Below are 24,213 nucleotides of genomic sequence, written 5' to 3'. Positions count from 1 at the left end.
ATTTCTGTCTTAGTCTTTCTCTGGCTGTTATAGCCGTGTGTTTCTAAAACATATTTGTTATAACTCAAAAGCCCAGAAGAAATGCCATCAGGTGTTAACCTGTACCTAGATGTAGGTTGTTATACTTTATATAGGTGATGATAATCATCAATTATTGAACTGCTAGGAGTCTAATCTCTGATGAAATAAGTGTTGTGTAATTTGATAGGTTATAGTAAAAGTGATTCTAAGAGCCAGTGGTTCTGTAATAATCAGTTAATACAAAAACTTTCCAAACAGTGTGGTCTTCTACGTTGTCAAACAGACACACAAATACATCAATAATCAGAATATGAACCTCAACAATGGTGACCATAAAAAAAAAAAATGCTGCAGAGCATGCTGGGCGCCATGGATGAGTTTTGTACTACAATAGTACCCAGCATGCATTGCAGCATGTTTTTTTGTCACCATTGTTGAGGTTCAAATTCTGATTATTGATGTCTGTGTCTGACCAACTACTGGGATGGAATACAAATGTATGTGTACAAAATGTTTATGAAGCCATTTTTATATTAACTGATTATCACAGACTATTAGGGTCACTTGTATTAGATCCACTTCTACTAATTACACATTTGTTTAATCAGAGATTAGACTCTGTACAGATCAATATTTGTTAACAATAATGAATAATTATCATCACCTATATGAAGTATAACAACCTACACCTAGGTACAGGTTAACACCTGATGGCATTTCTTCTGGGCTTTTGAGTTACAACAAATGTGTTTTAGAAACACACGGTTATAACAGCCAGAGAAAAGACTATGACAGAAATCAAGGGTCAAGAGCCCAACTAAAGCAAACACTGACCTCTAACATGGTTACTTCAAATGAAACAATAAATCAACATCTAAACCTTAGTTCATTCTCAATAAGATCTTCTGTAGACGTCTGACAGAAATAAAGTCAGTCTGGTTATTAATAAGTGGAGCTGGCGATGCTGTTTGTGGGGTTGTTTAATCAGATCTTGAGAGATTTCATGTATTTTATTTCAGTTGATTTCATCTAAGGCTGTGTCTGAAGTCAGTTGTAGTAGTTGTTGTGTTTCTCTTTTCTTCAGTGATTCTGTTTGTTAACAGCAGCTGTTCATCACTAATTCTCAATCAGCACTTAGTTAATCACTTAATTACTTAATTGCAATGTATATCTTCTTTCAGTGAACTCAACTGAATTAAGTTCAGAGTACTCGTAACTGTTAGTTTTTTCAACTTAAATGGTTTAAGGCAATCAGTTTCCTCAAACGGTTTGAGTTAACATAACTTGTCAGGTTTGAGTGAGGCTGTGTCTGAAGTCAGATGTTGTTCCTTTCTCTCTTTTCTTCAGTAATTATGTTTGTTAACAGCAGGTGTTCATCACTAAAGCTCAATTAATCACTTAATCACTTAATTGCAATGTATATCTTCTTTCAGGGAACTCAACTGAATTAAGTTCAGAGTACTCATAACTGTTAGTTTTTTCAACTTAAATGGTTTAAGGCAATCGGTTTCCTCAAATGGTTTGAGTTAACATAACTTAAGGATATCTGTTTACTCAAACCGTTTGAGTTAAGTTTACTTGTCGGGTATTACAGTCAAGGCAATCGGTTTACTCAAACGATTTGAGTTAAGTTAACTTGTCGGGTTTTACAGTGTACTTAGTGTGATTGACGAACATTTCAAAATTATCATCATTTTTGTAAATTAACAACGATGCCACCTTAGTAAATTAGTAAAATATTAAGCTGAGTTATTGCCTACATAACATATTTCAATATAAATACCCAGATAGCATACATATCCGGGCCTCATCTGGGCCAACTATATATATACATATATGGCACATCTGGTTCAGTTCTGGCAGTGGCAGAGGTTATATGGGCCATCTCTGGCCCACACACATCAAGCCGGTTTTAGTTTGAGTTGTGGCATGCTGTTTATGGGCCAGATCTGGCCCGTGTGCGACAAACCGGCTTTAATTTGAGTCGTGGCTTGCTGTGTGTGGGCCAGATCTGGTCCGTGTGCGACAAACCGGCTTTAATTTGAGTCGTGGTTTGCTGTGTGTGGGCCAGATCTGGCCCGTGTGCGACAAACCGGCTTTAATTTGAGTCGTGGTTTGCTGTGTGTGGGCCAGATCTGGCCCGTGTGCAACAAACCGGCTTTAATTTGAGTCGTGGTTTGCTGTGTGTGGGCCAGATCTGGTTATAGAGAAATAACAAGAAGAACAAAGTGCAGTAAACGGTAAAACTGTTTGCACTAGAAACCAGTACGTTCATAATTAAGACAATACATTAAAAATAACATGGTAATACAGCAGTTTGCAACAGTAAACAGCAAAACAAGCTGTTTGTACAGCTAATATAGCTGGAATGACACCGAAAGCCAGACACATTAAATTTACAAATGGCCGGGCCACCTTTACAGAAAAAAAATAAATAAGGGGCATATGTTTATTCATATGTTTATTTATGTAACGTAAGCGTGTGACTTTTAATTCGTGACGTGCTTTCATGTGCGTGCGCGCGGACCGGATAAAGTTGCCATGGAAACGGAGCGCAACACTGCAGATGTCACGAGGAAACACCCCGTTTCTCGCTGATTTCACTGTTTTCAGGTGAGTTAAGTCCATAAAATCACACAAATATTACTTATAACTGTTATTGACACTTCTCTTACTTCTATTTGACTCGTTTCTGTTGTTTATGTACTTTATAGGAATGGTTTAATGTCTTCGAAAAAGTCAGTTAACGTTAGCATTTCTACCGTTTTCAGACGACGTATCGTCAGGTATCATAAATCTATTGTGCTCTTATTTATGAAAGTTTGGGCATTTAATCAAATCTTCATCTGTAGATGATAGGTTTTGACTGTTTTGTTGGTAATCTTTAAATGGATGATTGGAAATTGCTTAATTTATTTAACCTTAACATTTACACTGTCGATGACGTCACGTTATCAAGGAGCGCGAAAATTGGCAGAAAACTAAAGTTGTTTTGATCTTTTATGGTAAACATAAAACTGTTCTGCGATTTCAATAGTGACAAAATAATCCTTCTACAACAGAAGGGAGTGTCCAAGTTTCAATATTTCTGAAGGTAGCTGCTGACAGAGATGTAGGAAGCGCTGAAAAGGTTAAGTAACCTAATATGCATTTTTTTCACAACATATATCGCAATGAATCTGTTATTTTATTTTTATTTTTTTTGCATTTCACCTGCTCTAGCTTGTTTCCATCTAATAAACCTGGAACTGCAGACTAAATATTGTTGGCTCTGTGTCAAATTGCTTGTTTTGTTCCTAGATTCTTCAGTGCTGATGGCCTGCTGCATCCAGCAGAGTCGGAGTGAACCTACTGTAAGACAACATCTCCAAGATGCTCTTGACAACAAGACTAGTACAGTAAGTCAAACCTCAAATATACAGTACACTAGTGTTCAAAAGCTTGAAGTTGATACAATTTGTAATAATACAAATAGCTGTTTTCTATGTGAATACATTATAAACTAATTTATTCCTGTGATGTGCGGCTGTATTTTCAGCATCATTCCTCCAGCGTTGAAACAGTTGAAACAGTTGTGCTGCTTTAATTTTTTTGTGGAAACCGTGATGCATTTTATTTTTCAGGATTCACAGATGAATACAAAGTTCAAAAGACCTGCATTTATTTATGCATTTAGCAGACACTTTTGTCCAAAGCGACTTACAGTGCATTCAGGCTATACATTTTTACATATCATGTGTTCCCGGGGAATCGAACTCCTTGTTGCTTGCTAGCACAGTGCTCTACCAGTTGAGCTACAGGAACACTATTCGAAACTGATGATTTTTAACAATTTGATGCATGCAACACTAACATTCAAATGTTTGGAGTCTATGTAACAACGAATCCAACAAAAAAAAAATTTCAGCACGTCTGTATTTTAACATTGATCATAATCAGAAATGTTTCTTGAGCAGTAAATCATCATATTAGAATGATTTCTGAAGATGTGTCACTGAAGACTGGAGTAATGATGCTGAAAATTCAGCTTTGATCAAAGGAATAAATTACATTTTAACATAATATTCACATAGAAAATAGTTTTTTTTTTTATTGTAATTGTCACAGTATTACTATTTTACTGTAATTTGATTCAATAAATGGAGCCGTGGTGAGCATAAGAGATTTTTTTATAAAGGCATAAAATATCTTACAGACCCCAAACTCTTGAATGGTTGTGTAAATTACAGTTATGATGTTCCTCCCAGTTAAATTTTATTAAAATGTATTAAATGTTACTCTGGTATATGCAGTCCATTCTATAGAGACTGTGTCTGTTCCCCAAAAACAGACAACAAATAATATGTTTATTAAGGGATCTAGAAAAATTATTTCAGTTTAAACCTACTAGATTAAAAATAGTACTCAATGTACTCCATTGATGAAATAGTAAAAAGTGCACATTGCCTGAAATGATATGAACAGCAGCTATGATAATCTTTCTCCCTTTGCCTTCCTGTTTCTGCAAATGTCCATCCCAGGGTTATTAGAAACTGCACAGCACAGGACTTGCAGGACTTGTGAGGACTTCAGATGATACCAGTACTCAAAAGACCTTAGATGATGGCAACTATAGATGGACATACAAACTACCGCCACTGCAAAAAAGGTAATGTTACTTTGAAAGAGCTGTGTCACAGTATCAAGGGCTCCCTTATCAGTTCTGCTTTCAGTACTGGAGAGTAAAAGATAAAAAAAATTTGTTTGATGTTTTTTGTTTGATGTTTTTATTAGTACTTTTACGTTATCTTGCACATTTTATCTCCCCAACAGATTCTAATTTGAAAGAAGTTTATAATGCATGTTCGCTACTCCCAATTCAGAAGACTGAATCAGCCTGTGTATCTGAATGTTTCTCATACTCACTCCTCTCTGCCGCGTCTGAATTTGGGATTTTCCTTAGCTGTCAGTTATAAACGTCAAAATTAAAAGAAATAAACATTTGAAATATATCAGTCTGTGTGTAATGAATAAATATAATATACATGTTTCACTTTTTGAATGGAATTAGTGAAATAAATCAACTTTTTGATGATATTCTAATTATATGACCAGCACCTGTATATCATTGCTCTTTTGTTGATTTTGATTGCTTCCATTGTCCTCATTTGTAAGTTGCTTTGGATAAAAGTGTCTGCTAAATGTAAATGTAATGTTAATGTGTATTTAACTATATTTATTAGGGCTGGGCGATTTTATCGATTCTGCGATATAAATCGATATTTTTTTTCCAAAGAAAGTATCGATTTTTTTGCCGCGAGTATCGATACATATGTCCCATTCAAATTCCCCGTGTTTACCCCCGTTGGCGTTGCAGGAAGAGTGATTTTGGTCAGCCAGCCGCTAGTGTTGCTGTAGAGCAAGTTACCCGTACTAAGTTTACACAGACTACCTCTTCCTGTTTACGAAGTCAGAGCGAGGATATTCAGAGAATGGCGGCGAATATAAATCCGGCACCCGCCTGCTTCAAAGGAGATGTGTGGGAGCACTTTGGTTTTAAAAAAAAAGAAGGAAAGCAACGACTTGGATAAAAGCGTCGCGGTTTGTAAGCTATGTGGCACTAGTGTAAAATATTCCGGCAATACCACAAATTTACGATCGCACCTAAAACGTCACCACCTGGAAAAGTTTAAGCTTACGGAGGACCCAAAGCAGCATCGGCCGCGTGACCCAAAACAGACTACGCTGGACATTGATGGCGGTTGTTCCCACAAGTTTCCATCTGCTTCACCACGGTCGCAGAAAATTACAGAGTCCATTGCCTACTTTATTTGTCAGGATTTGAGACCGTATTCAGTGGTGGAAAACCCAGGCTTTAGGCGCATGGTGAACGCGATGGAGCCCCGCTATCCTATTCCAACCCGCGAACACCTCACCAAGGTTTGCATTCCCGGGCTGTACTCTCAGACAAGGGCACACGTTAAAGCTTCCCTGGCCAGCGTGGAGGGAGTTGCCCTGACGTGCGACGGCTGGACCTCGCGCGCAACTGAAGCATATGTCACCATCACGGCCCACTTGCACTTTAACTCCATTTTACTTGCTAACTACACTTTAATTGCTAATTGCAATCTTGCACTTTATTTACTTTATTTATTTATTTACTTTTCAAAGGCTTGTAAGCTACAGTTTGCACTGTTTCAATAAATAATTTTCTCAACACATCTTTGATTAATTTTGTCCAGCATTTATTTTGCAAGTTGTCTGATGTTTTTTGAGTTTTCATTTCAATTAATTAAATCCAAGTAAATGAAACGCTCACAAGATTTCAACAAAATCACTCTGTGCCCTTTAAATCTATTTATAGTTTGCAGTCACGTTACTTTGTATATAGCGTCAATATATTAATTAATCTCAGTTGTATTTGTTTTTAAAAGTGATTTTTGATTCAAAATGCAGCAGAGGTTAATTACTAAGTGTGCTTTGAGTCACAATTTTAAATTTAAACATGAATTTGAACAAAATATAAATGAAATATCAATTTTGTAAAATTGATGTAAATCAATTTTAAAACAATTGTAAAAAATTAAGAACCTTAAAAGTTTTAGTCTCTTGAATTATACAGTATATTGATTAACCTCCTTAAGGTGAATTAGCTCATTATCAGGTAAGTTAAAGTTGGAATCAGCGTATCGAGTCACTAAATTACTGCCAATATTTTAAAACTTGTTCAGAGGCAAGACCAGACACAAGAATGATTCAAAAATGTTTATTTATATACATACGTGTACATATATATATAGTACAGACCAAAAGTTTGGACACACCTTCTCATTCAAAGGGTTTTCTTTATTTTCATGACTATGAAAATTGTAGAGTCGCACTAAAGGCATCAAGGGCTATTTGACCAAGAAGGCGAGTGATGGGGTGCTGCTCCAGATGACCTGGCCTCCACAGTCACCGGACCTGAACCCAATCCAGATGGTTTAGGGGTGAGCTGGACCGCAGACAGAAGGCAAAAGGGCCAACTAGTGCTAAGCATCTTTTGGGAGAACTCCTTCAAGACTGTTGGAAGACCATTTCAGGTGACTACCTCTTGAAGCTCATCAAGAGAATGACAAGAGTGTGCAAAGCAGTAATAAAAGCAAAAGATGGCTACTTTGAAGAACCTACAATATGACATATTCTCAGTTGTTTCACACTTTTTTGTTATGTATATAATTCCACATGTGTTAATTCATAGTTTTGATGCCTTCAATGTGACTCTACAATTTTCATAGTCATGAAAATAAAGAAAACTATTTGAATGAGAAGGTGTGTCCAAACTTTTGGTCTGTGCTGTATATATATATATATATATATATAGATGTCATTTTTGCGACAACATCACAACAGCACCAAAGTGAACCCCTTTTCCATCAGTTGCTGCATGGATAGAATGGCTGTAGGCTTCAACTCTAGAGAAAGAGAGCGAGAGACAGAGAGATAAATAAGAAACATTTATTTAACATATTCAGCTGGAATATATATATATATATATATATATATATATATATATATATATATATATATATATATATATATATTAGGGCTGCACGATTAATCGCATGCGATTGTCATGTGTGTCTTTGTCAGTAAAGCCGGTTCTGTGATTAGCAGTAAATGTCCACCACCTGGTTTCAAATGGAGCGGCACTTCCCAGCTAGAATTTTCTTTGTTCTAAAATGTTCTAAGAACATTCCCATGGATTGTTCTAACAATGTTTTTAGCGGGTAGTTTTATTTTTGTTCCCAGAACGTTCTCTCAAAAGATAGCATAACGTTCTCTAAAAACATTCTACAAATGTTTATCAATAACATTATTAGAACATTATTCCATAACATTCTAATTAAGATTTAAGTGGATGTTGGGGGGGCGTGGCTTGGCCGCAATGGAGTGAGGCTGTGTTTGACGCGAGCTCCCGTTGAACCTCTATTTTAACCAAAACGTAAGGTGTATTCCTTTCCGTAAAACAGTGAACTATTACTGAACTCCATCGGATAGTGGAACAAGTCCACGACAGGGCCCTGATGGACACGAGGCTGAAGAAATTTAAGTATACTGAAACCTCCAAAACAAGGCCCAATACCTCCTCGGACCAGAGTGCTGCCAAGAGCCCAGCTAAAGTGACCCCGCCCTCACCTGCGCCGCGTGAGATGGACGTAGAAGTATTGAAATCAGAAATCCTTCTCTCTCTGAAAGCGGACATTTCAGCGGTGATAAAGTCGGAGTTGAAAAATGCTCTCGCTGACGACTTCGAAATGCTTAAGAATGAGCTGAAGGAGGTGAAAACGGAGATAATAAATAACACCGCGGCGCTGAAGTCTGAGATCGACCAGGTGAAAGTTAGCATCAAGGAGGTAGAGGGGGGGCTATCAGCTTGGTCAGATGAAGTGGCTGCTTTACAAAATTCTGTGAGCGAGATGAAGGCAGAAATGGCAGAACTGAAATCGAAGTGTGAGGATATGGAAGGGCGTATGAGGAGATGTAACATAAGAATCATTGGTGTACCCGAAACTCCTGACTCCAGCACTACAACCTCTGTATCAAAGTTGCTATCTGAAGTGCTACAGTTGGATAAAGAGCCGTTAATCGACCGCTCGCACCGGAGCTTAGGGCCGAAGAAGCCGGGCGGAAAACCTCGAGCCATCGTTGCTAAGCTTCATTATTACCAAGATTGTGTCCAGATACTACGATGCGCTCGCACCCGGGGTCCGCTCCGTTTCAACGGGGAACCAATTACCATCTTCCCGGACTACTACACGGCAACTGTGGCTAAAGCTCGGGCTGCATTCACAGAGGTGAGGAAACTGCTTCGCGACAGACAGGGGGTCCGGTACGGGATTTTGTTTCCAGCGCGTTTTCGGGTCACCTACAAAGGGGAGGACAGGGAGTTTACTGATCCGGACAAGGCTATGACTTATGTCAAGAAGAATATTCTCCCTTCCACGGAGGCCGCAGAATGTTCATGAGACTGATATATTCAACTGAGCATAATACCTCTGACGTTCTGTGGGTATGGTAAACTTGTATATTACTATGCCAGATGTCATGAGGTACAAGTTCACAACACAATGTTTACTTTTCTCTGTATACTGTCCCAATGTTGACCACCTTGAACAATGTGCCCGTAGACTGACAAACTATCTTTTTTGGATCAGCTTGGTTTAGCCCAAGCTAAAATGAAAGGCATGTTGCCTCTGTTCCTGAACATTTTTTTTTTTAGGTCACTTATGTCAGTCATAGATGGCTTTCTGTAGAGAGTCATTACACCTGATTTAATGTTATTTAAGGAAGCTAACGCAGTTTAGTCTTGATTCGCAGTGTGATAAATATATTTTATATATAGGTTTACCGAACATATTACTGAATTGTTTTACTCTACACTTTACCATCTCTATTTTATTTTTGTTGGAGGCTCGACGGGAGCCCGAGCGCTTGGCTTTAGCGTTCCCAACCACAAGCACTTAATGTGTGGATTTTTTTCTGAGGGTTGTTGTGATCACCTTGTTCATTTGGGTGATGAGGAGGGGAGGGGGGAGGGCGGGACTACTGGACCAATCTACAAACTGGTGCTATTTTGCCAGACTTTTATTTTATTTTTGTGTACGTTTGTTTTTTATGTTCTTGTGTCTTTGGGTTTCATATATGGTGCTTACCTCTCTGTATACACAATATGGCCAATATAAATAATACAAGAGGTTATGATGGTTGCCCTGTTAACTTCATAAGCTGGAATGTCAAATCACTTAATCATCCAGTGAAATTGAAAAAAGTATTCTCGCACTTAAAACAGCTCAGTACAGATATTGCATTCTTACAAGAGACCCATATACGTGCTTGTGATAGCTCTCGCTTGGTTAGGGGATGGGCGGGCCAGGTGTATCAATCAAATTTTTGCTCAAAGGCTAGAGGTGTTGCTATTATGATAAGTAAAAAAGTACAGTTCACGGCATCTCATGTGCAATCTGACTCCGCAGGGCGATATGTCATTGTGGTAGGAAAATTATACTCGCTCCCAGTTATTTTAGCCTGTATATATGCCCCGAACTGGGATGACTCTACATTCTTCACAAATTTTTTTTCTCATTTACCAGACCTATCATCACATCATCTTATCCTCGGTGGTGACATTAACTGTGTACTTTCTCCTCTTTTAGATAGGAGTATTTCTAAGAGGACATCCCTGACGAAGTCAGCTCACACTATTCAGCTCTTCCTGAAGACCTATGGTGTAGCGGATGTGTGGCGGTTTCGCAACCCCACCTCTAGGGCGTACTCATACTTTTCCCCGGTGCATAAGACGTATTCACGTATTGATTACTTCTTCCTGGATAAAGGTGTTCTGCATCTCACGAAAGAGTGTGATTACGGGGCTATGGTCATCTCGGATCATGGTCCCTTAATCATGAAAATGTACATTCCTGATACACAATCTACATATCGTGCATGGCGGTTCAATCCTCTGCTTCTGTCAGAAGATGAATTCACTAAATTCATATCATCTGAAATTAAAGTGTTTCTCGACATCAACCAAACCCCAGGGATGTCGTCATCTACTGTATGGGAGTCGCTAAAGGCGTATTTAAGGGGTCAAATTATTTCATACTGTGCAAATAAAAGAAGGGCCAACACTGAACGTATTAAAAAATTATCAGATGAGATATTAGAGTTAGACAGACTGCATGGTTATACCCCTTCAGCAGATGTAATTAAGAAACGCTTGTCATTACAGACAGAGTTTGATCTCCTGTCTACCAGACATGCTGAATACCTTATTTCCAAGTCAAGACATGGTCATTATGAACATGGGGAAAAGTCCGGCCGAGCACTTGCTCACCAGTTGCGCCAAAGAACTGCTAATCAAACAATTCCTGAAATTAATGATGAATGTGGTCTAAAATGCACTGATAATGAGAAGATAAATTCCTGTTTCAGAAAATTCTACCAATTATTATATACTTCAGATGGACCCAACAATCCTGTTCTCCTAGAAGACTTTTTTAGATTCCTAAAGATGCCTTCTGTGAGTGTAGAATTCTCAGCTGAACTAGAAAGGGATCTCTCAGTTAAGGAGATAGTGTCAGCAATCGGTGCCTTGCAAAGTGGCAAATCTCCAGGGCCAGATGGCTTCTCAACCGAATTTTTCAAAAAGTTTTCTGAGGAGTTATCTCCTCTGTTATTGTTAGTATATCAAGAATCTTTAGCCAACAACTCTTTGCCCCCAACCACGCGTCAAGCAGTAATTTCTCTATTAATTAAAAAGGATAAAAATCCCCTCAATTGCGGTTCGTACCGCCCTATTTCATTGCTGAATACAGATGCAAAGATTCTGGCCAAGATTTTGGCGCGTCGTCTTGAAAATATTATCCCCTCTATTATTTCGTCTGATCAGACAGGATTTATAAAAAATCGTTATTCATTTTTCAATATCAGGCGTCTATTTAATATCCTATATTGTCCCACTCCACATGATCCTGGCAATATTGAAGTGGTGTTATCCCTCGACGCTGAAAAAGCGTTCGATAGGGTGGAGTGGGACTATCTTTTCAAGACTTTAGAAGCGTTTCATTTTGGCCCTAAATTCATCTCCTGGATCAGACTCCTATACACGCTCCCAGTGGCTGCAATTCGCACCAATAATAACTTATCCACCTACTTTGAACTGAAGCGGGGCACAAGGCAGGGGTGTCCTCTTTCACCACTTTTGTTTGCCGTTGCACTTGAGCCACTAGCATTAGCCCTGAAGCAGTGCCCCACCATCAAGGGGATACACCGGGCGGGTTCAGAGCATAAAGTGTCACTTTATGCAGATGACATGTTATTATTCATATCGGATCCCCTCTCCAGTCTTCCTGAATTATCGAGTCTACTCACAAAGTTCGGAAAAATATCTGGCTATAAAGTCAACTTTCAGAAAAGTGAACTTATGCCTATTTCTTCTGTAGATAGATCATATCTTGGGTCAATCCCTTTTAAATTTAGTCCTAAAAAAATTAAATATTTAGGTATATGGGTCACACATAACCACAAGGATCTTTTTAAGGCTAATTATCATCCCCTCTTAAGCAGCCTTAAACAAGACCTTGAGCGTTGGGACCCTCTGCCTCTTTCCTTAGGAGGGAGGATCAATACGATTAAGATGAATATTCTCCCTAAGTTTTTATATTTGTTTCAATGTCTTCCTCTTTATCTAACAAAATCTTTTTTTTCCAGTTTAAACAGTCAGATTACATCCTTTATATGGCATAAAAGGCAGCCCAGGATTAATAAAAATATATTACAGAGGCCCCGTGCAATGGGTGGTATGGCACTTCCAAATTTTATGTATTATCATTGGGCTGCTAATATAAGAGCACTGCTGTATTGGTTGAGAAATGATTTCACGGATGTCAATAGTACTGATTGGATGGCGCTAGAGAGGGCAACCATTGGATCTACCTCCCCAGCAGCTTTATTATGTTCCAAACTACCTTTAAAACAGCCTATCTCAGCCTTCACCAAGAATCCAGTGGTTATCCATTCAGTTAAAACATGGAATCAGTTTAGAAGGACCTTTAATCTCACTGATCTCTCACTTGAAGCACCATTGATAAAGAATCATATGTTTGTCCCATCAATGATGGATGAAGCTTTTAGTGTTTGGGCAGGAAATGGGATAGGTACATTATCTGACCTCTACATTAGGAATAGTTTTGCCAGCTTTATACAATTGCAACAGAAGTATGGTCTCCATAAATCGCATTTCTTCAGGTATCTGCAGCTTAGAGGTTTCGTGGCCTCTAACTCTGACTGTTTTCCTTTGAGGCCTTCTGAATCTCTGCTTGAAACAATTTTAAAATGTAAAGTTAACATAAAACAAGTAATAGGCAGAATTTATACATTGCTCAATACGTATAACTTGAATAGTCTTGATTGCCTTAGAATTAAATGGGAAACAGACCTAAATGAAACGATTTCAGAAGAAACCTGGCAAAAAATTATACAGCGCATTTATTCTTCCTCTATATGCCTCAGACATGCTGTGGTTCAATTTAAAATAGTGCACCGTCTTCACTGGACCAAAGATAGATTGTCTAGAATTAAAACGAGTATTGATCCTACGTGTGATCGGTGCAGACAGGCTCCTGCCACACTATTACACATGTTTTGGTTGTGCCCTAAGCTGCATAATTTTTGGCAGTCCATCTTTGAGGCATTCTCTGAAATATGTGGAAGAACAATACAACCATCTCCTTTGATTTCATTGTTTGGTGTGGCTCCGGTAGATGCCACCTTTTCTGGGCGCCACCTAAATATGATGGCCTTCTGCTCTTTGTTGGCTAGAAGGCTTATTCTTTTCAAATGGAAAGATGCTTTCCCCCCAACATATGGCCAATGGATTAGGGAGGTTATGAGTTATGTTCACTTAGAAAAAATTAGATACACTGTAAGAGGGTCCACTAGAAAATTCTATACAATCTGGCAGCCTTTTATCTCCTTTGTAGAAGGCATGGCAGCTATCAACATGTCTATGTAACCCAATTGTGTGTGCAATGCATATGTGTATGTATATATATATATATATATATATATATATATTTTTTTTTTTTTTTTTTTTTTTTATGGATGATGTCATTTTATTTTATTTAGATATTTTAATAATATATGTATGAATCTGCAGACTCATATCTGAGTATGTCTGGTTGCATGGTAATTTGTTGGGGTCCAGTACATGTGGGTGGCGGGCATTGGGGAGCTGTTTGGGTTGTTTGTATTTACAGGAACTAGACTTGACTATTTCATGTGAATATTGTTTATCTTTTGTTTGTTATCTTTGAAAATAAAAGAGACCTTGATCAAAAAAAAGATTTAAGTGGATGTTTAGATGTGGATGTGTCTGTTTAAAAGTAATAGCTTGGTTTGATGTCACCATAATGCTGGTAAGTGTTGGCTTTAGTTGTGCAATTTGACACTTGACTTGTCGGTGTTGTTTTTTAGCTGCTGTCATCTTTATTGTGGCTAAAACAGCAAACGAATATGTGGTTCAATGGTGCTGTTTGCTTGCTGATGATTGATATGTCTGATTACTTGTTTTCACCCAAGCTACTGTGTGGTGTTAGTTAAGTATTATTTATTAAAGTGACTCAATGGTCAACAGCCTGACACCCAGTTGAATTTAAAGCAGATAATTTCAAAAATTTTGTGTATTCAGTGTATGAATCTCAACAATGGTGACATGCTTTATGCTGCAATGTATTCTGGGTACATCATGCAAAACTCATCCATAACACCCAGAATGCATTGCGGCATGAAGCATGTCACCATTGTTGAGATTCTTACACTAATTCTTAAGGTCTCTGTATGTCTAAGCATCCTAAGGTTTGAAGTGATTCTAAAACAATGTAGTTTAAAAAGATCAGATAAAAATAAAATGACATAAATTGTCAGGACCCTGTGTATTGCAACACTGAAGCAAACACTGATCTCCATGATGGTGGCATAATTTTAACCAATAAAACATCAGCATCTGATCCTCTGTAACGCACAATAACAGCAGGTGTTCATCACCAATGCACAATCATCATTTAATTAGTCTCTTAATTATCTCATTGACTTTAACTCTTTGAGGACTTGGGATTTGAGTTGAGACTAGTTTGTGACTTGGAAGGAATGACTTGTTTCCTCCTCTGGTGAAATCAGCTGCTGAGTTCATGGGTGGAGCAAAAATGTGGCAGGACTTTTACTTTCTGACCCCTGGACTCTCCACCTCTGATATGTAGTCACACAATGACTTCTTTTTAAAATCATTCATTTTTTTTATGATATTGTGATTGCATGTAACTTATCAACCAGAGCAGCATTTACTTTACATCTTAGCCTAGTAACGTTAGTTATTCATATTATAATATGTAGTTTGGTGATCTATTATTTTTTTATTTGTTCTTCTCTTTCTCTGCAGGTTCCTTAATCCCTCACCTTTAAAAAAAAAACAGCACCTCATTACATTAAAAAGGCACTTTTAAGAGCCACATTTGTCTTGTATCTTGTTACTCTCTTTACTGTTGTATTGTTTTCTCTCTCTTGCTGTCTTACTGTCTCCCCCCCCCCCATTCCTCTGAGTGTGGTTTTTGTTTGTTTGTTTTGTCTTTTTTTTTGTCCGTGTGTTTATAGTGTGTTTATCTTTTGTGCCATGTCTGATCCTGAGATGGACTGTCTCCTAAATGAGATGAGTGACCTTGTCGATCAGGCTGAACATCAAGCTCACCTCCAACAGCTCATTAGCATGCACCAGGAAGCAGAACCATCCACCAGTCAGCCTTCCACCCGTAATCCATCCACCAGCCAGCCATCAAACAGCAAGCAAGATGTTAGGTGGATTAAGAGGGACAGTGATGGAAACATTATTTACAGCAGGCCCAGATCATCCCGGAAACAAGCAGGTACAATTTTTTTATTACATTAATGTTAATTAATATGTAGACTGCAGATCTAGTTTTGCATCTTGGAATGGTATACAACATGATCAAGTCATGGGTCTGAATTAGAACATATCTGAGGTTATTATTACGTACCTGCGTCTAGCATCAGGTAAAGTTTGTGTCATTGAGTGTAAAAAGTAAAAAAAAATGTTGCTACATCAGGTCCCAGTCACAGCCAGAGTCGAAAGACTGGTGTCTCTCATATCAGGGCTCCGGAAACCAGTGCGGAAATGACCAGTGACTTTCTTTCCATTACTGCAGGTGTGTTATTTATTTTGACTTCACTGGTTCAAACAGTATGTTCATTTATTATAAATTGGCCATTGTTCAATGCTATTCTCTTTTATTATAATAAACTACTGTTTTTAAATATTTTGCCTTGTTTTAACAGAGTCCTTCCTTCAAGAGCTTAAAAGCTCATTGTTTGAGGACATACATGAGGATGAAACGGCACTTCAAGCCTCAACAGACTGGTTGACCCGAAAGAGCCTCATATCAGGGTGGTGGGAGAAAGAGAGACCCCGACTGGTCAACACCATGGTGGCTCGACAACATGTGGCAAAACGGATCTGCCAACATTGTGGAAATGGTCCAGCCGTTATCCGTTGTTGTGACTGCCGACCACACCCATTCCTCTGTGGCCAGTGTGATGTCAGGGTCCACCGAGGTCACGTGTTCCACAACAGGGATTCGATGACCCATGCATTCTTTAATCCATTGCCTCCCACAACTTGTGTTGTGGAGAGGGTTCTAACCCAGTGTGGTAAGTTGTAGTTCTTAAAAGTCACATTCTTAGACTTGACTGAAAAACTGATAGGTCGAAGAAGCCGTCAAGTACATCTTGTTTAAAATAGTTGCCAGTAAATAAATGTTATTCTTTAATGCTTATCCATGTGTTTTTTTTTTTTTCAAGAGCGTCTTGTACCTTTGGAGATGCCAGAGACAATATGCGGTTGTCAACGAGTATCGTCCAGTGTCATCGCAGGACAGTCCATAGTTGTGGTTACAATGAATGGTAAGAAGAACTTACTAGGTTTGGGTGGGGGTCACTTGTGTAGAAGTGTCTGCAGAATTTCACCCACAGCTATTTGCTGATCACACCTTGTATACTCCCTCATCACAATTATGCACATATACGGATCATGAATATGTTAAATTCATACATGTTACATTGTGCAAGAAATTTTCTTTATCATGGCTGCAAATCTAGAGGTGTCAATAGGTTGTGTGTTCATTTAGATTGGATGGGCCCAAGTATGTGATGGAAAACAATTAACCTTTGTTTGAATGGGGATAGTTAATTTGCCTGACAAAAGTATGACTTCCAATAGAGTGCCTTACAAAATGTTTGTAGAAGTGTCCTCCTGATTCACCTTAGTCACAGGTTCCCATATCAGTTGTCAGAATGACACACTTTGGTCTGTCAGACTTAACGTTGTGTATATATTTCCTTTTTCCAGGGCGATATGATCTCAGATTGCCTCAGATTAGATGCAAAGCATGTGAAGCCACTTGGAGTCCTGGAGTGGATGACCTGATCCGTAATGACTACTGGCCGGCCACTTCTCACTATTCAACTGTGTATGCAACAGATGTCCTTTTTTCTTTTGAAGAGCTGAAGATGGCAGCACCAGGGATATCTAGCCAAGCATTTCTTAGAATGCTGGATCAACGCACTGTTCGCTTTGGCCGTGTAAGTATTTGTGGTAATAATTGCGTAAATCCATAAATTATACTATGAGGGCATTATGGTGATGATAGTACACATGAACATTTACACTGTTTAGGAAACAAATTGTTAAATTTAGACCCTTTATAAACAACCATAAACTCATGTTCTCTTATCAGCAGTTTGCACTGAGACATTTCTGAAAAAAAAAAACCCAGGTCATTCTGAAGATCTCAACTTCAACTCCATTGGCTACAGACTTTGACATCTCCTCAATTTTATTTCCTGATCCCAGAAGTGTTCCCTTGGATTAATGGCCCAAACATAGCACAGGCTATATGGAACAATATGGAAGCTGTTGTTGCTCTCTTTGTGTATAGATTTAGACTGAATGTCAAACAATATCCTGTATTTTTAATGGCCAGGTCCCCCAAATACATCAGTGTATAGTGTATGAGTGAAGTCTACACATTGTTTATTTCCTTTGATATGTAGTACAAACATTCCAAAATGTATTTGATCCGTTTTACTGTTCTCCTTTGTTCTCTTTTACTGAACTCTTCTTTGAAACAGAATGGAAACATCACAGCTGACAGCTTCCGGAAAAGCTTCTTGGAGTGGGAAGCTGTCCGATTCGAAGTGGACAAATTATGCCAGGAGGACCACTTTAACTGCCCAGCATGCAGCCCAGACATGCTTGCAGTATCCGTTGATGGAAACCGTAAGCACTACAGATTCAAGAGTGCAGCTAGGTACTGTGTGTGCATGGATGGTCCATTACTTTGAAACTAACTGCTGTGAATTGAAAATCATATGAATATTTAAACTTAACATGTATCTCTTTTATTTAGATCGGAGGAAAAAGCCATCTTTGATGGCGTGTTCATCGCGAATGATGATGACGTCGCAAGATTCGTGGACTATGTCCATACCTCAACCATAAACACATTTATAACAGTAAAACAGCGACATCTACTGACGGTCACATGCTGCGCTGTCACGGGAACATCTCAGCTGAAGATAATGAGGAAATTATGTTGCTCCTTTAGCAAAGTGCATTCCTAACGACTACTTAATGGCACGCACATGCCCTACTCACTCCAAAGTCCCCGCTCCAAGGGGATAGGGATGATCACTTCCATTTGGAATTTGCCCAGGAACCGTTCGGTACCGGTACTAGTACCGGGACATCCCTACTACCCGCTAAAAACATTGTTAGAACAATCCATGGGAATGTTCTTAGAACATTTTAGAACAAAGAAAATTCTAGCTGGGAAGTGCCGCTCCATTTGAAACCAGGTGGTGGACATTTACTGTTAATCACAGAACCGGCTTTACTGACAAAGACACGCATGACAATCGCATGCGATTAATCGTGCAGCCCTAGTTGAAAGTGAAAACCCAACCTCTGTTTGGTGTCAAACTCTAGCGTAATTACTCCAAAAACATGACAATCTTCACTTATTATAAACAAGATTTATTTCTGTCATAAATGTAAAAAAGTTCTTATTGAGATTAACAGAGATGTTGATGGTTTATTGAAAATTATAGTTTAGTTTGATGTCACCATTATGCTGATCAGTACTTAGGAAGTATGACTCTTTTCAGTGTTAGCGTTCATTAAGTTGCTGTAATTAAATCTGTTACAGCAAAAACATTGAGAAAAAGATGTCATTCGATAATGTTGGTTACTGGCTGATATTTAAAATGTCTTAATGTAACAATCTGATTGACTGATTTTGATCAGTTTTAATTTAATATTAGTGACTATAGCAGATGTGTTGCAATTAGGGCTGGGCGATATATCGAGCGATATGATCATGCGCATCTAATCAGTAAAGCTGCTTCCGTGATCACCGCTAAAATCTCCATCACCTGCTTATAATTGGAGTGGCATTTAATAGACAGAGCCGTAGATCACTGACAAGCCACGCCATATCGTGTTCATTATCGCAGATGAATCGCCTTCGATATGAACGCGATATGGCGTGGCTTGTCAGCGATCTATGGCTCTGTCTATCAGAGGTGGGACTTTCAAGTCACAAGCAAGTCTTCAAGTCATATTCAAGTCCTCAAAGGGTTAAAGCTAAAGAGATAATTAAGTGACTAATTAAATGATGATTGTGCATTAGTGATGAACATCTGCTGTTAACAATCAACATCACTGAAGTAAAGAGAAACACAAGAACTACAACTGAATTTAGCCACAGCCTTCAACTGAAAAAAAGTAAAAGAAAAAAACACTATACCACCATAATTGTGGTCAAGGTTTGCTTTAAGTAGTGTCTTGACCCTTTTACTAATTCAAACCAATTTGATTCAAAGCAATTGCAATATTGTTTTTGCAACAAACATGTATGCATTACTGAGTCAAACCTTGTAGTAACAGATGATCTTATGATTTTTCTGCTTATAACTCATGATGACTGAACATCATGAAATTGTGTTTATCTTTGGATAGTAGACTGACACTCAGCTATTACTGAACTGAAGTAAAAAAAAAAATCTCAATGTTGAAAGACACAAAAGGAGACAATCAGTTCAGGTTTTTAGACAAACACACTTATCACACGATCCTCAACAGTGGTGACAATTTTTCATACTGCAGTGCATGACGGGAGTTTTTACTAAGGTTTTACCCAGCATGCAACATTTTGTTGATTGTCACCACTGTTGAGAGTCATATGCTGGTTCTTGATGTCTGTGTGTGTCTACAGGGTAAAGTTTTCAAATTTTGTATACACTTAGTAGATTTAAAATTCACTTTACTTTTCTTCCATAGTGTAGTTTTACTGGGTTGATTATGCTAAACTTAAATAGAGCTAATGTTAATTTGATTGTAATCTGACCACCTAACACATACAGATTAATTTCTTCTCTCTGCTTTCCAGCACCTCATGCAATGCTACATAAAGAGATCTAACACACAGTCAAGGGTCAAGAGCCCCACTAAAGCAAACACTGGTCTCCATTATGGTTGCATCACTTTAACCAATAAAACATCAACATCTGATCCTCTGTAATTCTCAAGAACAGCAGGTGTTCATCATTAATGCACAATCATCATTTAATTAGTCACTTAATTATCTCATTAACTTTAACCCTTTGAGGACTTGGGATATGACTTGAAGACTTGCTTGTGACTTGAAAGTCCCTACTCTGGTAAAAGCTGAATGTTAGTCAACAATCCAAAGAAGACTATCTCATGATGTCCAAGTCAACATGAGTTATTGTCACACCCAGGGGCGGGCTATGCTTTGACTAAGCCACACCCCTTCTCAACTTCCACCTCGAGGAGGTCCCCAAAGCCAACCCAATGGCCAAACAACACGAGAACAAGTAAGTGATAAAACAAATCTTTATTTAAATATTTAAAAATAGCTTGGGGAATAGGGAAAGGGCAATTAAAACTAAACTCTGACTCGGCCCTCCAGATGGGCTATGGCCGGGAAGAGGTCAGGGAGCAAGGGGGCCACGGGGATCCGGGGCGTGGGACTCGGGGCCCGGCCAGAGTCTTAGGTATCCGTAGCGCCCTCCTTCTTCCTCCTCTTCGCTGAATACAACTCACGGTAAGTACTGGTTCACACAGTTCGTTCTCGGGGTGCTCACTCTCTTTCTCTTCCTCCACAGGCAACGGCTGGGACGCAAAGGCACAGTTAATTCGGCTAGGTTTTGCTCTCACCTCTTCGCTGATTGCAGCTCACAGTAAGTACTGGTTCACACAGTTCGTTCCTTGGGTGCTCACTCGCTTTCTCTTTCTCCACAGGCAGCGGCGTAAGTACAGGTTTCCTCGGTCTCTCCTCGTGTTACCCACTCGCTCTCCTTTTCTCTCCACAGGTATCAACTTGGGCACAATAGCACAGTTAGTTTGCTTTGAATGACTCTCACCTCTGGGCTGGACACAGCGTACTACAAGTACAGGTTTCGCTCTATTTCTCCTCGCGTTATCCACTCTCTCTCTTCCTCTCTACAGGTATCAACTTGGACACAAAACACAGTTACTCTGCTTTGGATGGCTTTCACCTCTGGGCTGGACACAACGTACTGTAAGTACAGGGTTCGCTCGATTCCTCCTCGTGTTATTCACTCTCTCTCCTTTTCTCTCCACAGGTATCAACTTGGGCACAATAGCACAGTTAGTTTGCTTTGAATGGCTCTCACCTCTGGGCTGAACACAGCGTACTGTAAGTACAGGTTTCCTCTGTTTCTCCTTGTGTTACTCACTCTCTCTTTCCTTCACTCTCCACAGGTATCAACTTGGGCACAATAGCACAGTTAGTTTACTTTGAATAGCTCTCACCTCTGGGCTGAACACAGCGTACCGTGCTATCTCCGGAGATCTGAAGCACGCTCACAACATATACTGTACTGAACTAGGCTAGAACCAGCAGTCTCCTTGTCCTCCCGCGACGAAGTGCATGAAGGCGGGGGTTTATCTGACAGGACACACGGCAATACACAGCAACCCACAGCAATATACAGCACCACGTCAAAATTATAGGTTTTCACAGCACGAAGACTCACCCACCACACTCAGTGTACGAAAAGGACACCCGTCTTCCTTCACTTCGCTTGGTTCGGATCTGGCGATGGAATATGCGGCCTAGCTAGTGATGTCGTCGTTGTGACTACTTCAATAAGTATTCCTTCGGCTCTCCCACCACGCTATATTAGGGGTAGGGCCGCCCTCCTCCTCCTGGAGAGATCTACACAACACCAGGTCAATATACAGGGCACTTTCGGCTTGCTCTTAGTACTCACATCAATGCCGCTTCCAATCCCCTTTTTCACGTCGTCTCAATTCGCCGTATAATCCGTTCACTTCTCAACCTTTAAGGTTCGCGATGTCTTCACAATCATACAATTCCAGCCTGAGGGAGAGAGAGAGTTAGACAGCCACCAGCAGCGCACCAAGACGGGCACGACACAGTGCTTCACACACACCAGAAAGAGCTCCCAGACTGTGAAATAACTTGGCCTTAAGTACTGCCTTGTCCAGCGTATCCTCCAATCACCAACCGCTGTCCCTAACTAGGCACAGGTGCATCGAATTCCCTGATTTTCCCTCTTACGGCGCTACCGGAAGTTCCGGTGTGCTGTTTTCCGGTTTTTGGTTCCGCCCCTAAAGATCGTCACCTTGTGGCATTATAAGCAGAAAAACCATAAGATCATCTGTTACTACAAGGTTTGATTCAGCAATGCATACATGTTTGTTGCGAAAACAATATTGCAATTGCTTTGAATCAAATTGCTTTGAATTAGTAAAAGGGTCAAGACACTACTTAAAGCAAACCTTGACCACAATTATGGTGGCATAGTGTTTTGTTTTTTTTTTTCAGTTGAAGGGTGTGTCTAAATTCAGTTGTAGTTCTTGTGTTTCTCTTTACTTCAGTGATGTTGATTGTTAACAGCAGATGTTCATCACTAATGCACAATCATCATTTAATTAGTCACTTAATTATCTCATTAACTTTAACCCTTTGAGGACTTGAATATGACTTGAAGACTTGCTTGTGACTTGAAAGTCCCACCTCTGATAGACAGAGCCATAGATCGCTGACAGGCCACGCCATATCGCGTTCATATCGAAGGCGATTCATCTGCGATAATGAACACGATATGGCGTGGCTTGTCAGTGATCTACGGCTCTGTCTATTAAATGCCACTCCAATTATAAGCAGGTGATGGAGATTTTAGCGGTGATCACGGAAGCAGCTTTACTGATTAGATGCGCATGATCATATCGTTAGATATATCGCCCAGCTAGGGCTGCACGATTAATCGCATGCGATTGTCATGCGTGTCTCATCAGTAAAGATGGTTCTGTGATTAGCGGTAAATGTCCATCAGCTGCTTTCAAATGGAGCCGCACCTAATATACAGAGCCGCAGATCGTTGACAAGCTACGCAATATCGCGTTCATAACCGCATGCGATTAATCTGCGATTATGAACGTGATATTGCACAGCTTGTCAGTGAATTACGGCTTCCCATCACACTAGATGTGGACTGACATTGCTCAGAAGTCAGATGTTGTTTGAAAGTGAAAACCCAACCTCTGTTTGGTGTCAAACTCTAGCGTAAATACTCCAAAAACATGACAATCTTCACTTATTATAAACAAGATTTATTTCTGTCATAAATGTAAAAAAGTTCTTATTGAGATTAACAGAGATGTTGATGGTTTATTGAAAATTATAGTTTAGTTTGATGTCACCATTATGCTGATCAGTACTTAGGAAGTATGACTCTTTTCAGTGTTAGCGTTCATTAAGTTGCTGTAAGTAAATCTGTTACAGCAAAAACATTGAGAAAAAGATGTCATTCAATAATGTTGGTTACTGGCTGATATTAGAGATGTCTTAATGTAACAATCTGATCAACTGATTTTACCAGGAGTCTGTTCTACGCTATTAATTTAATGTTAGTGACAATAGCAGATGTATTGCAACACACAAGGTCCTGACAATTTATGTCATTTTATTTTTATCTGATCTTTTTAAACTACATTGTTTTAGAATCACTTCAACAGCACCATTGAACCACATATTTGTTTGCTGTTTTAGCCACAATAAAGATGACAGCAGCTAAAAAACAACACCGTCAAGTCAAGTGTCAAATTGCACAACTAAAGCCAACACTTACCAGCATTATGGTGACATCAAACCAAGCTATTACTTTTAAACAGACACATCCACATCTTAACATCCACTTAAATCTTAATTAGAATGTTATGGAATAATGTTCTTATAATGTTATTGATAAACATTTGTAGAATGTTTTTAGAGAACGTTATCCTATCTTTTGAGAGAACGTTCTGGGAACAAAAATAAAACTACCCGCTAAAAACATTGTTAGAACAATCCATGGGAATGTTCTTAGAACATTTTAGAACAAAGAAAATTCTAGCTGGGAAGTGCCGCTCCATTTGAAACCAGGTGGTGGACATTTACTGCTAATCACAGAACCGGCTTTACTGACAAAGACACACATGACAATCGCATGCGATTAATCATGCAGCCCTACGCCCAGCCCTACTTGGAAGGA

At 39.2% G+C, this 24,213-nt stretch overlaps 2 protein-coding genes and 2 long non-coding RNA genes across 6 annotated transcripts in view; 3 read left to right on the top strand and 1 right to left on the bottom strand.

The window, feature by feature from the left end:
- LOC127988462 (uncharacterized) overlaps nucleotides 1-24,213 on the top strand; it is a 523,986-nt gene that overhangs the window by 437,883 nt on the left and 61,890 nt on the right. The gene's annotated exons all lie outside the window — the stretch shown is intronic.
- On the top strand, nucleotides 3,235-5,234 carry LOC127988523 (uncharacterized). Its single transcript, XR_008161710.1, has 3 exons — nucleotides 3,235-3,419; nucleotides 4,542-4,669; nucleotides 4,834-5,234. It is a non-coding gene; the product is annotated as an uncharacterized LOC127988523 (long non-coding RNA).
- On the top strand, nucleotides 14,846-17,414 carry LOC127988492 (uncharacterized). Of its 2 annotated transcripts, none has more exons than XM_052591277.1 (6): nucleotides 14,846-15,458; nucleotides 15,660-15,758; nucleotides 15,889-16,260; nucleotides 16,411-16,512; nucleotides 16,958-17,190; nucleotides 17,349-17,414. In XM_052591277.1, exons 1-6 carry the CDS (start codon nucleotides 15,209-15,211, stop codon nucleotides 17,367-17,369), a joined length of 1,077 nt encoding a protein of 358 aa, XP_052447237.1. In that variant the 5' UTR covers nucleotides 14,846-15,208; the 3' UTR covers nucleotides 17,370-17,414. The 2 variants fall into 2 exon arrangements, with proteins under 2 accessions (XP_052447237.1, XP_052447236.1); XM_052591276.1 differs by having other exon boundaries at nucleotides 17,346-17,414.
- Nucleotides 20,530-22,246, bottom strand: LOC127988527 (uncharacterized). Its single transcript, XR_008161716.1, has 3 exons — nucleotides 21,328-22,246; nucleotides 20,912-21,054; nucleotides 20,530-20,803 (listed from the first exon to the last, which is right to left on the bottom strand). It is a non-coding gene; the product is annotated as an uncharacterized LOC127988527 (long non-coding RNA).

The sequence above is a fragment of the Carassius gibelio genome, chromosome B22 (assembly GCF_023724105.1).
Source record: "Carassius gibelio isolate Cgi1373 ecotype wild population from Czech Republic chromosome B22, carGib1.2-hapl.c, whole genome shotgun sequence".
In the NCBI taxonomy this organism is placed as follows: domain Eukaryota; kingdom Metazoa; phylum Chordata; class Actinopteri; order Cypriniformes; family Cyprinidae; genus Carassius; species Carassius gibelio.
This window is presented reverse-complemented; position numbering and strand designations above follow the sequence as displayed.

Coding starts and splice junctions, on each gene's coding strand:
- LOC127988492 (XM_052591276.1), top strand. CDS start 15,209: ATGTCTGATCCTGAGATGGACTGTCTCCTAAATGAGATGAGTGACCTT. Junction 15,459..15,659: donor ATCATCCCGGAAACAAGCAG/GTACAATTTTTT, acceptor TTGCTACATCAG/GTCCCAGTCACAGCCAGAGT. Junction 16,261..16,410: donor GAGGGTTCTAACCCAGTGTG/GTAAGTTGTAGT, acceptor TTTTTTTTCAAG/AGCGTCTTGTACCTTTGGAG.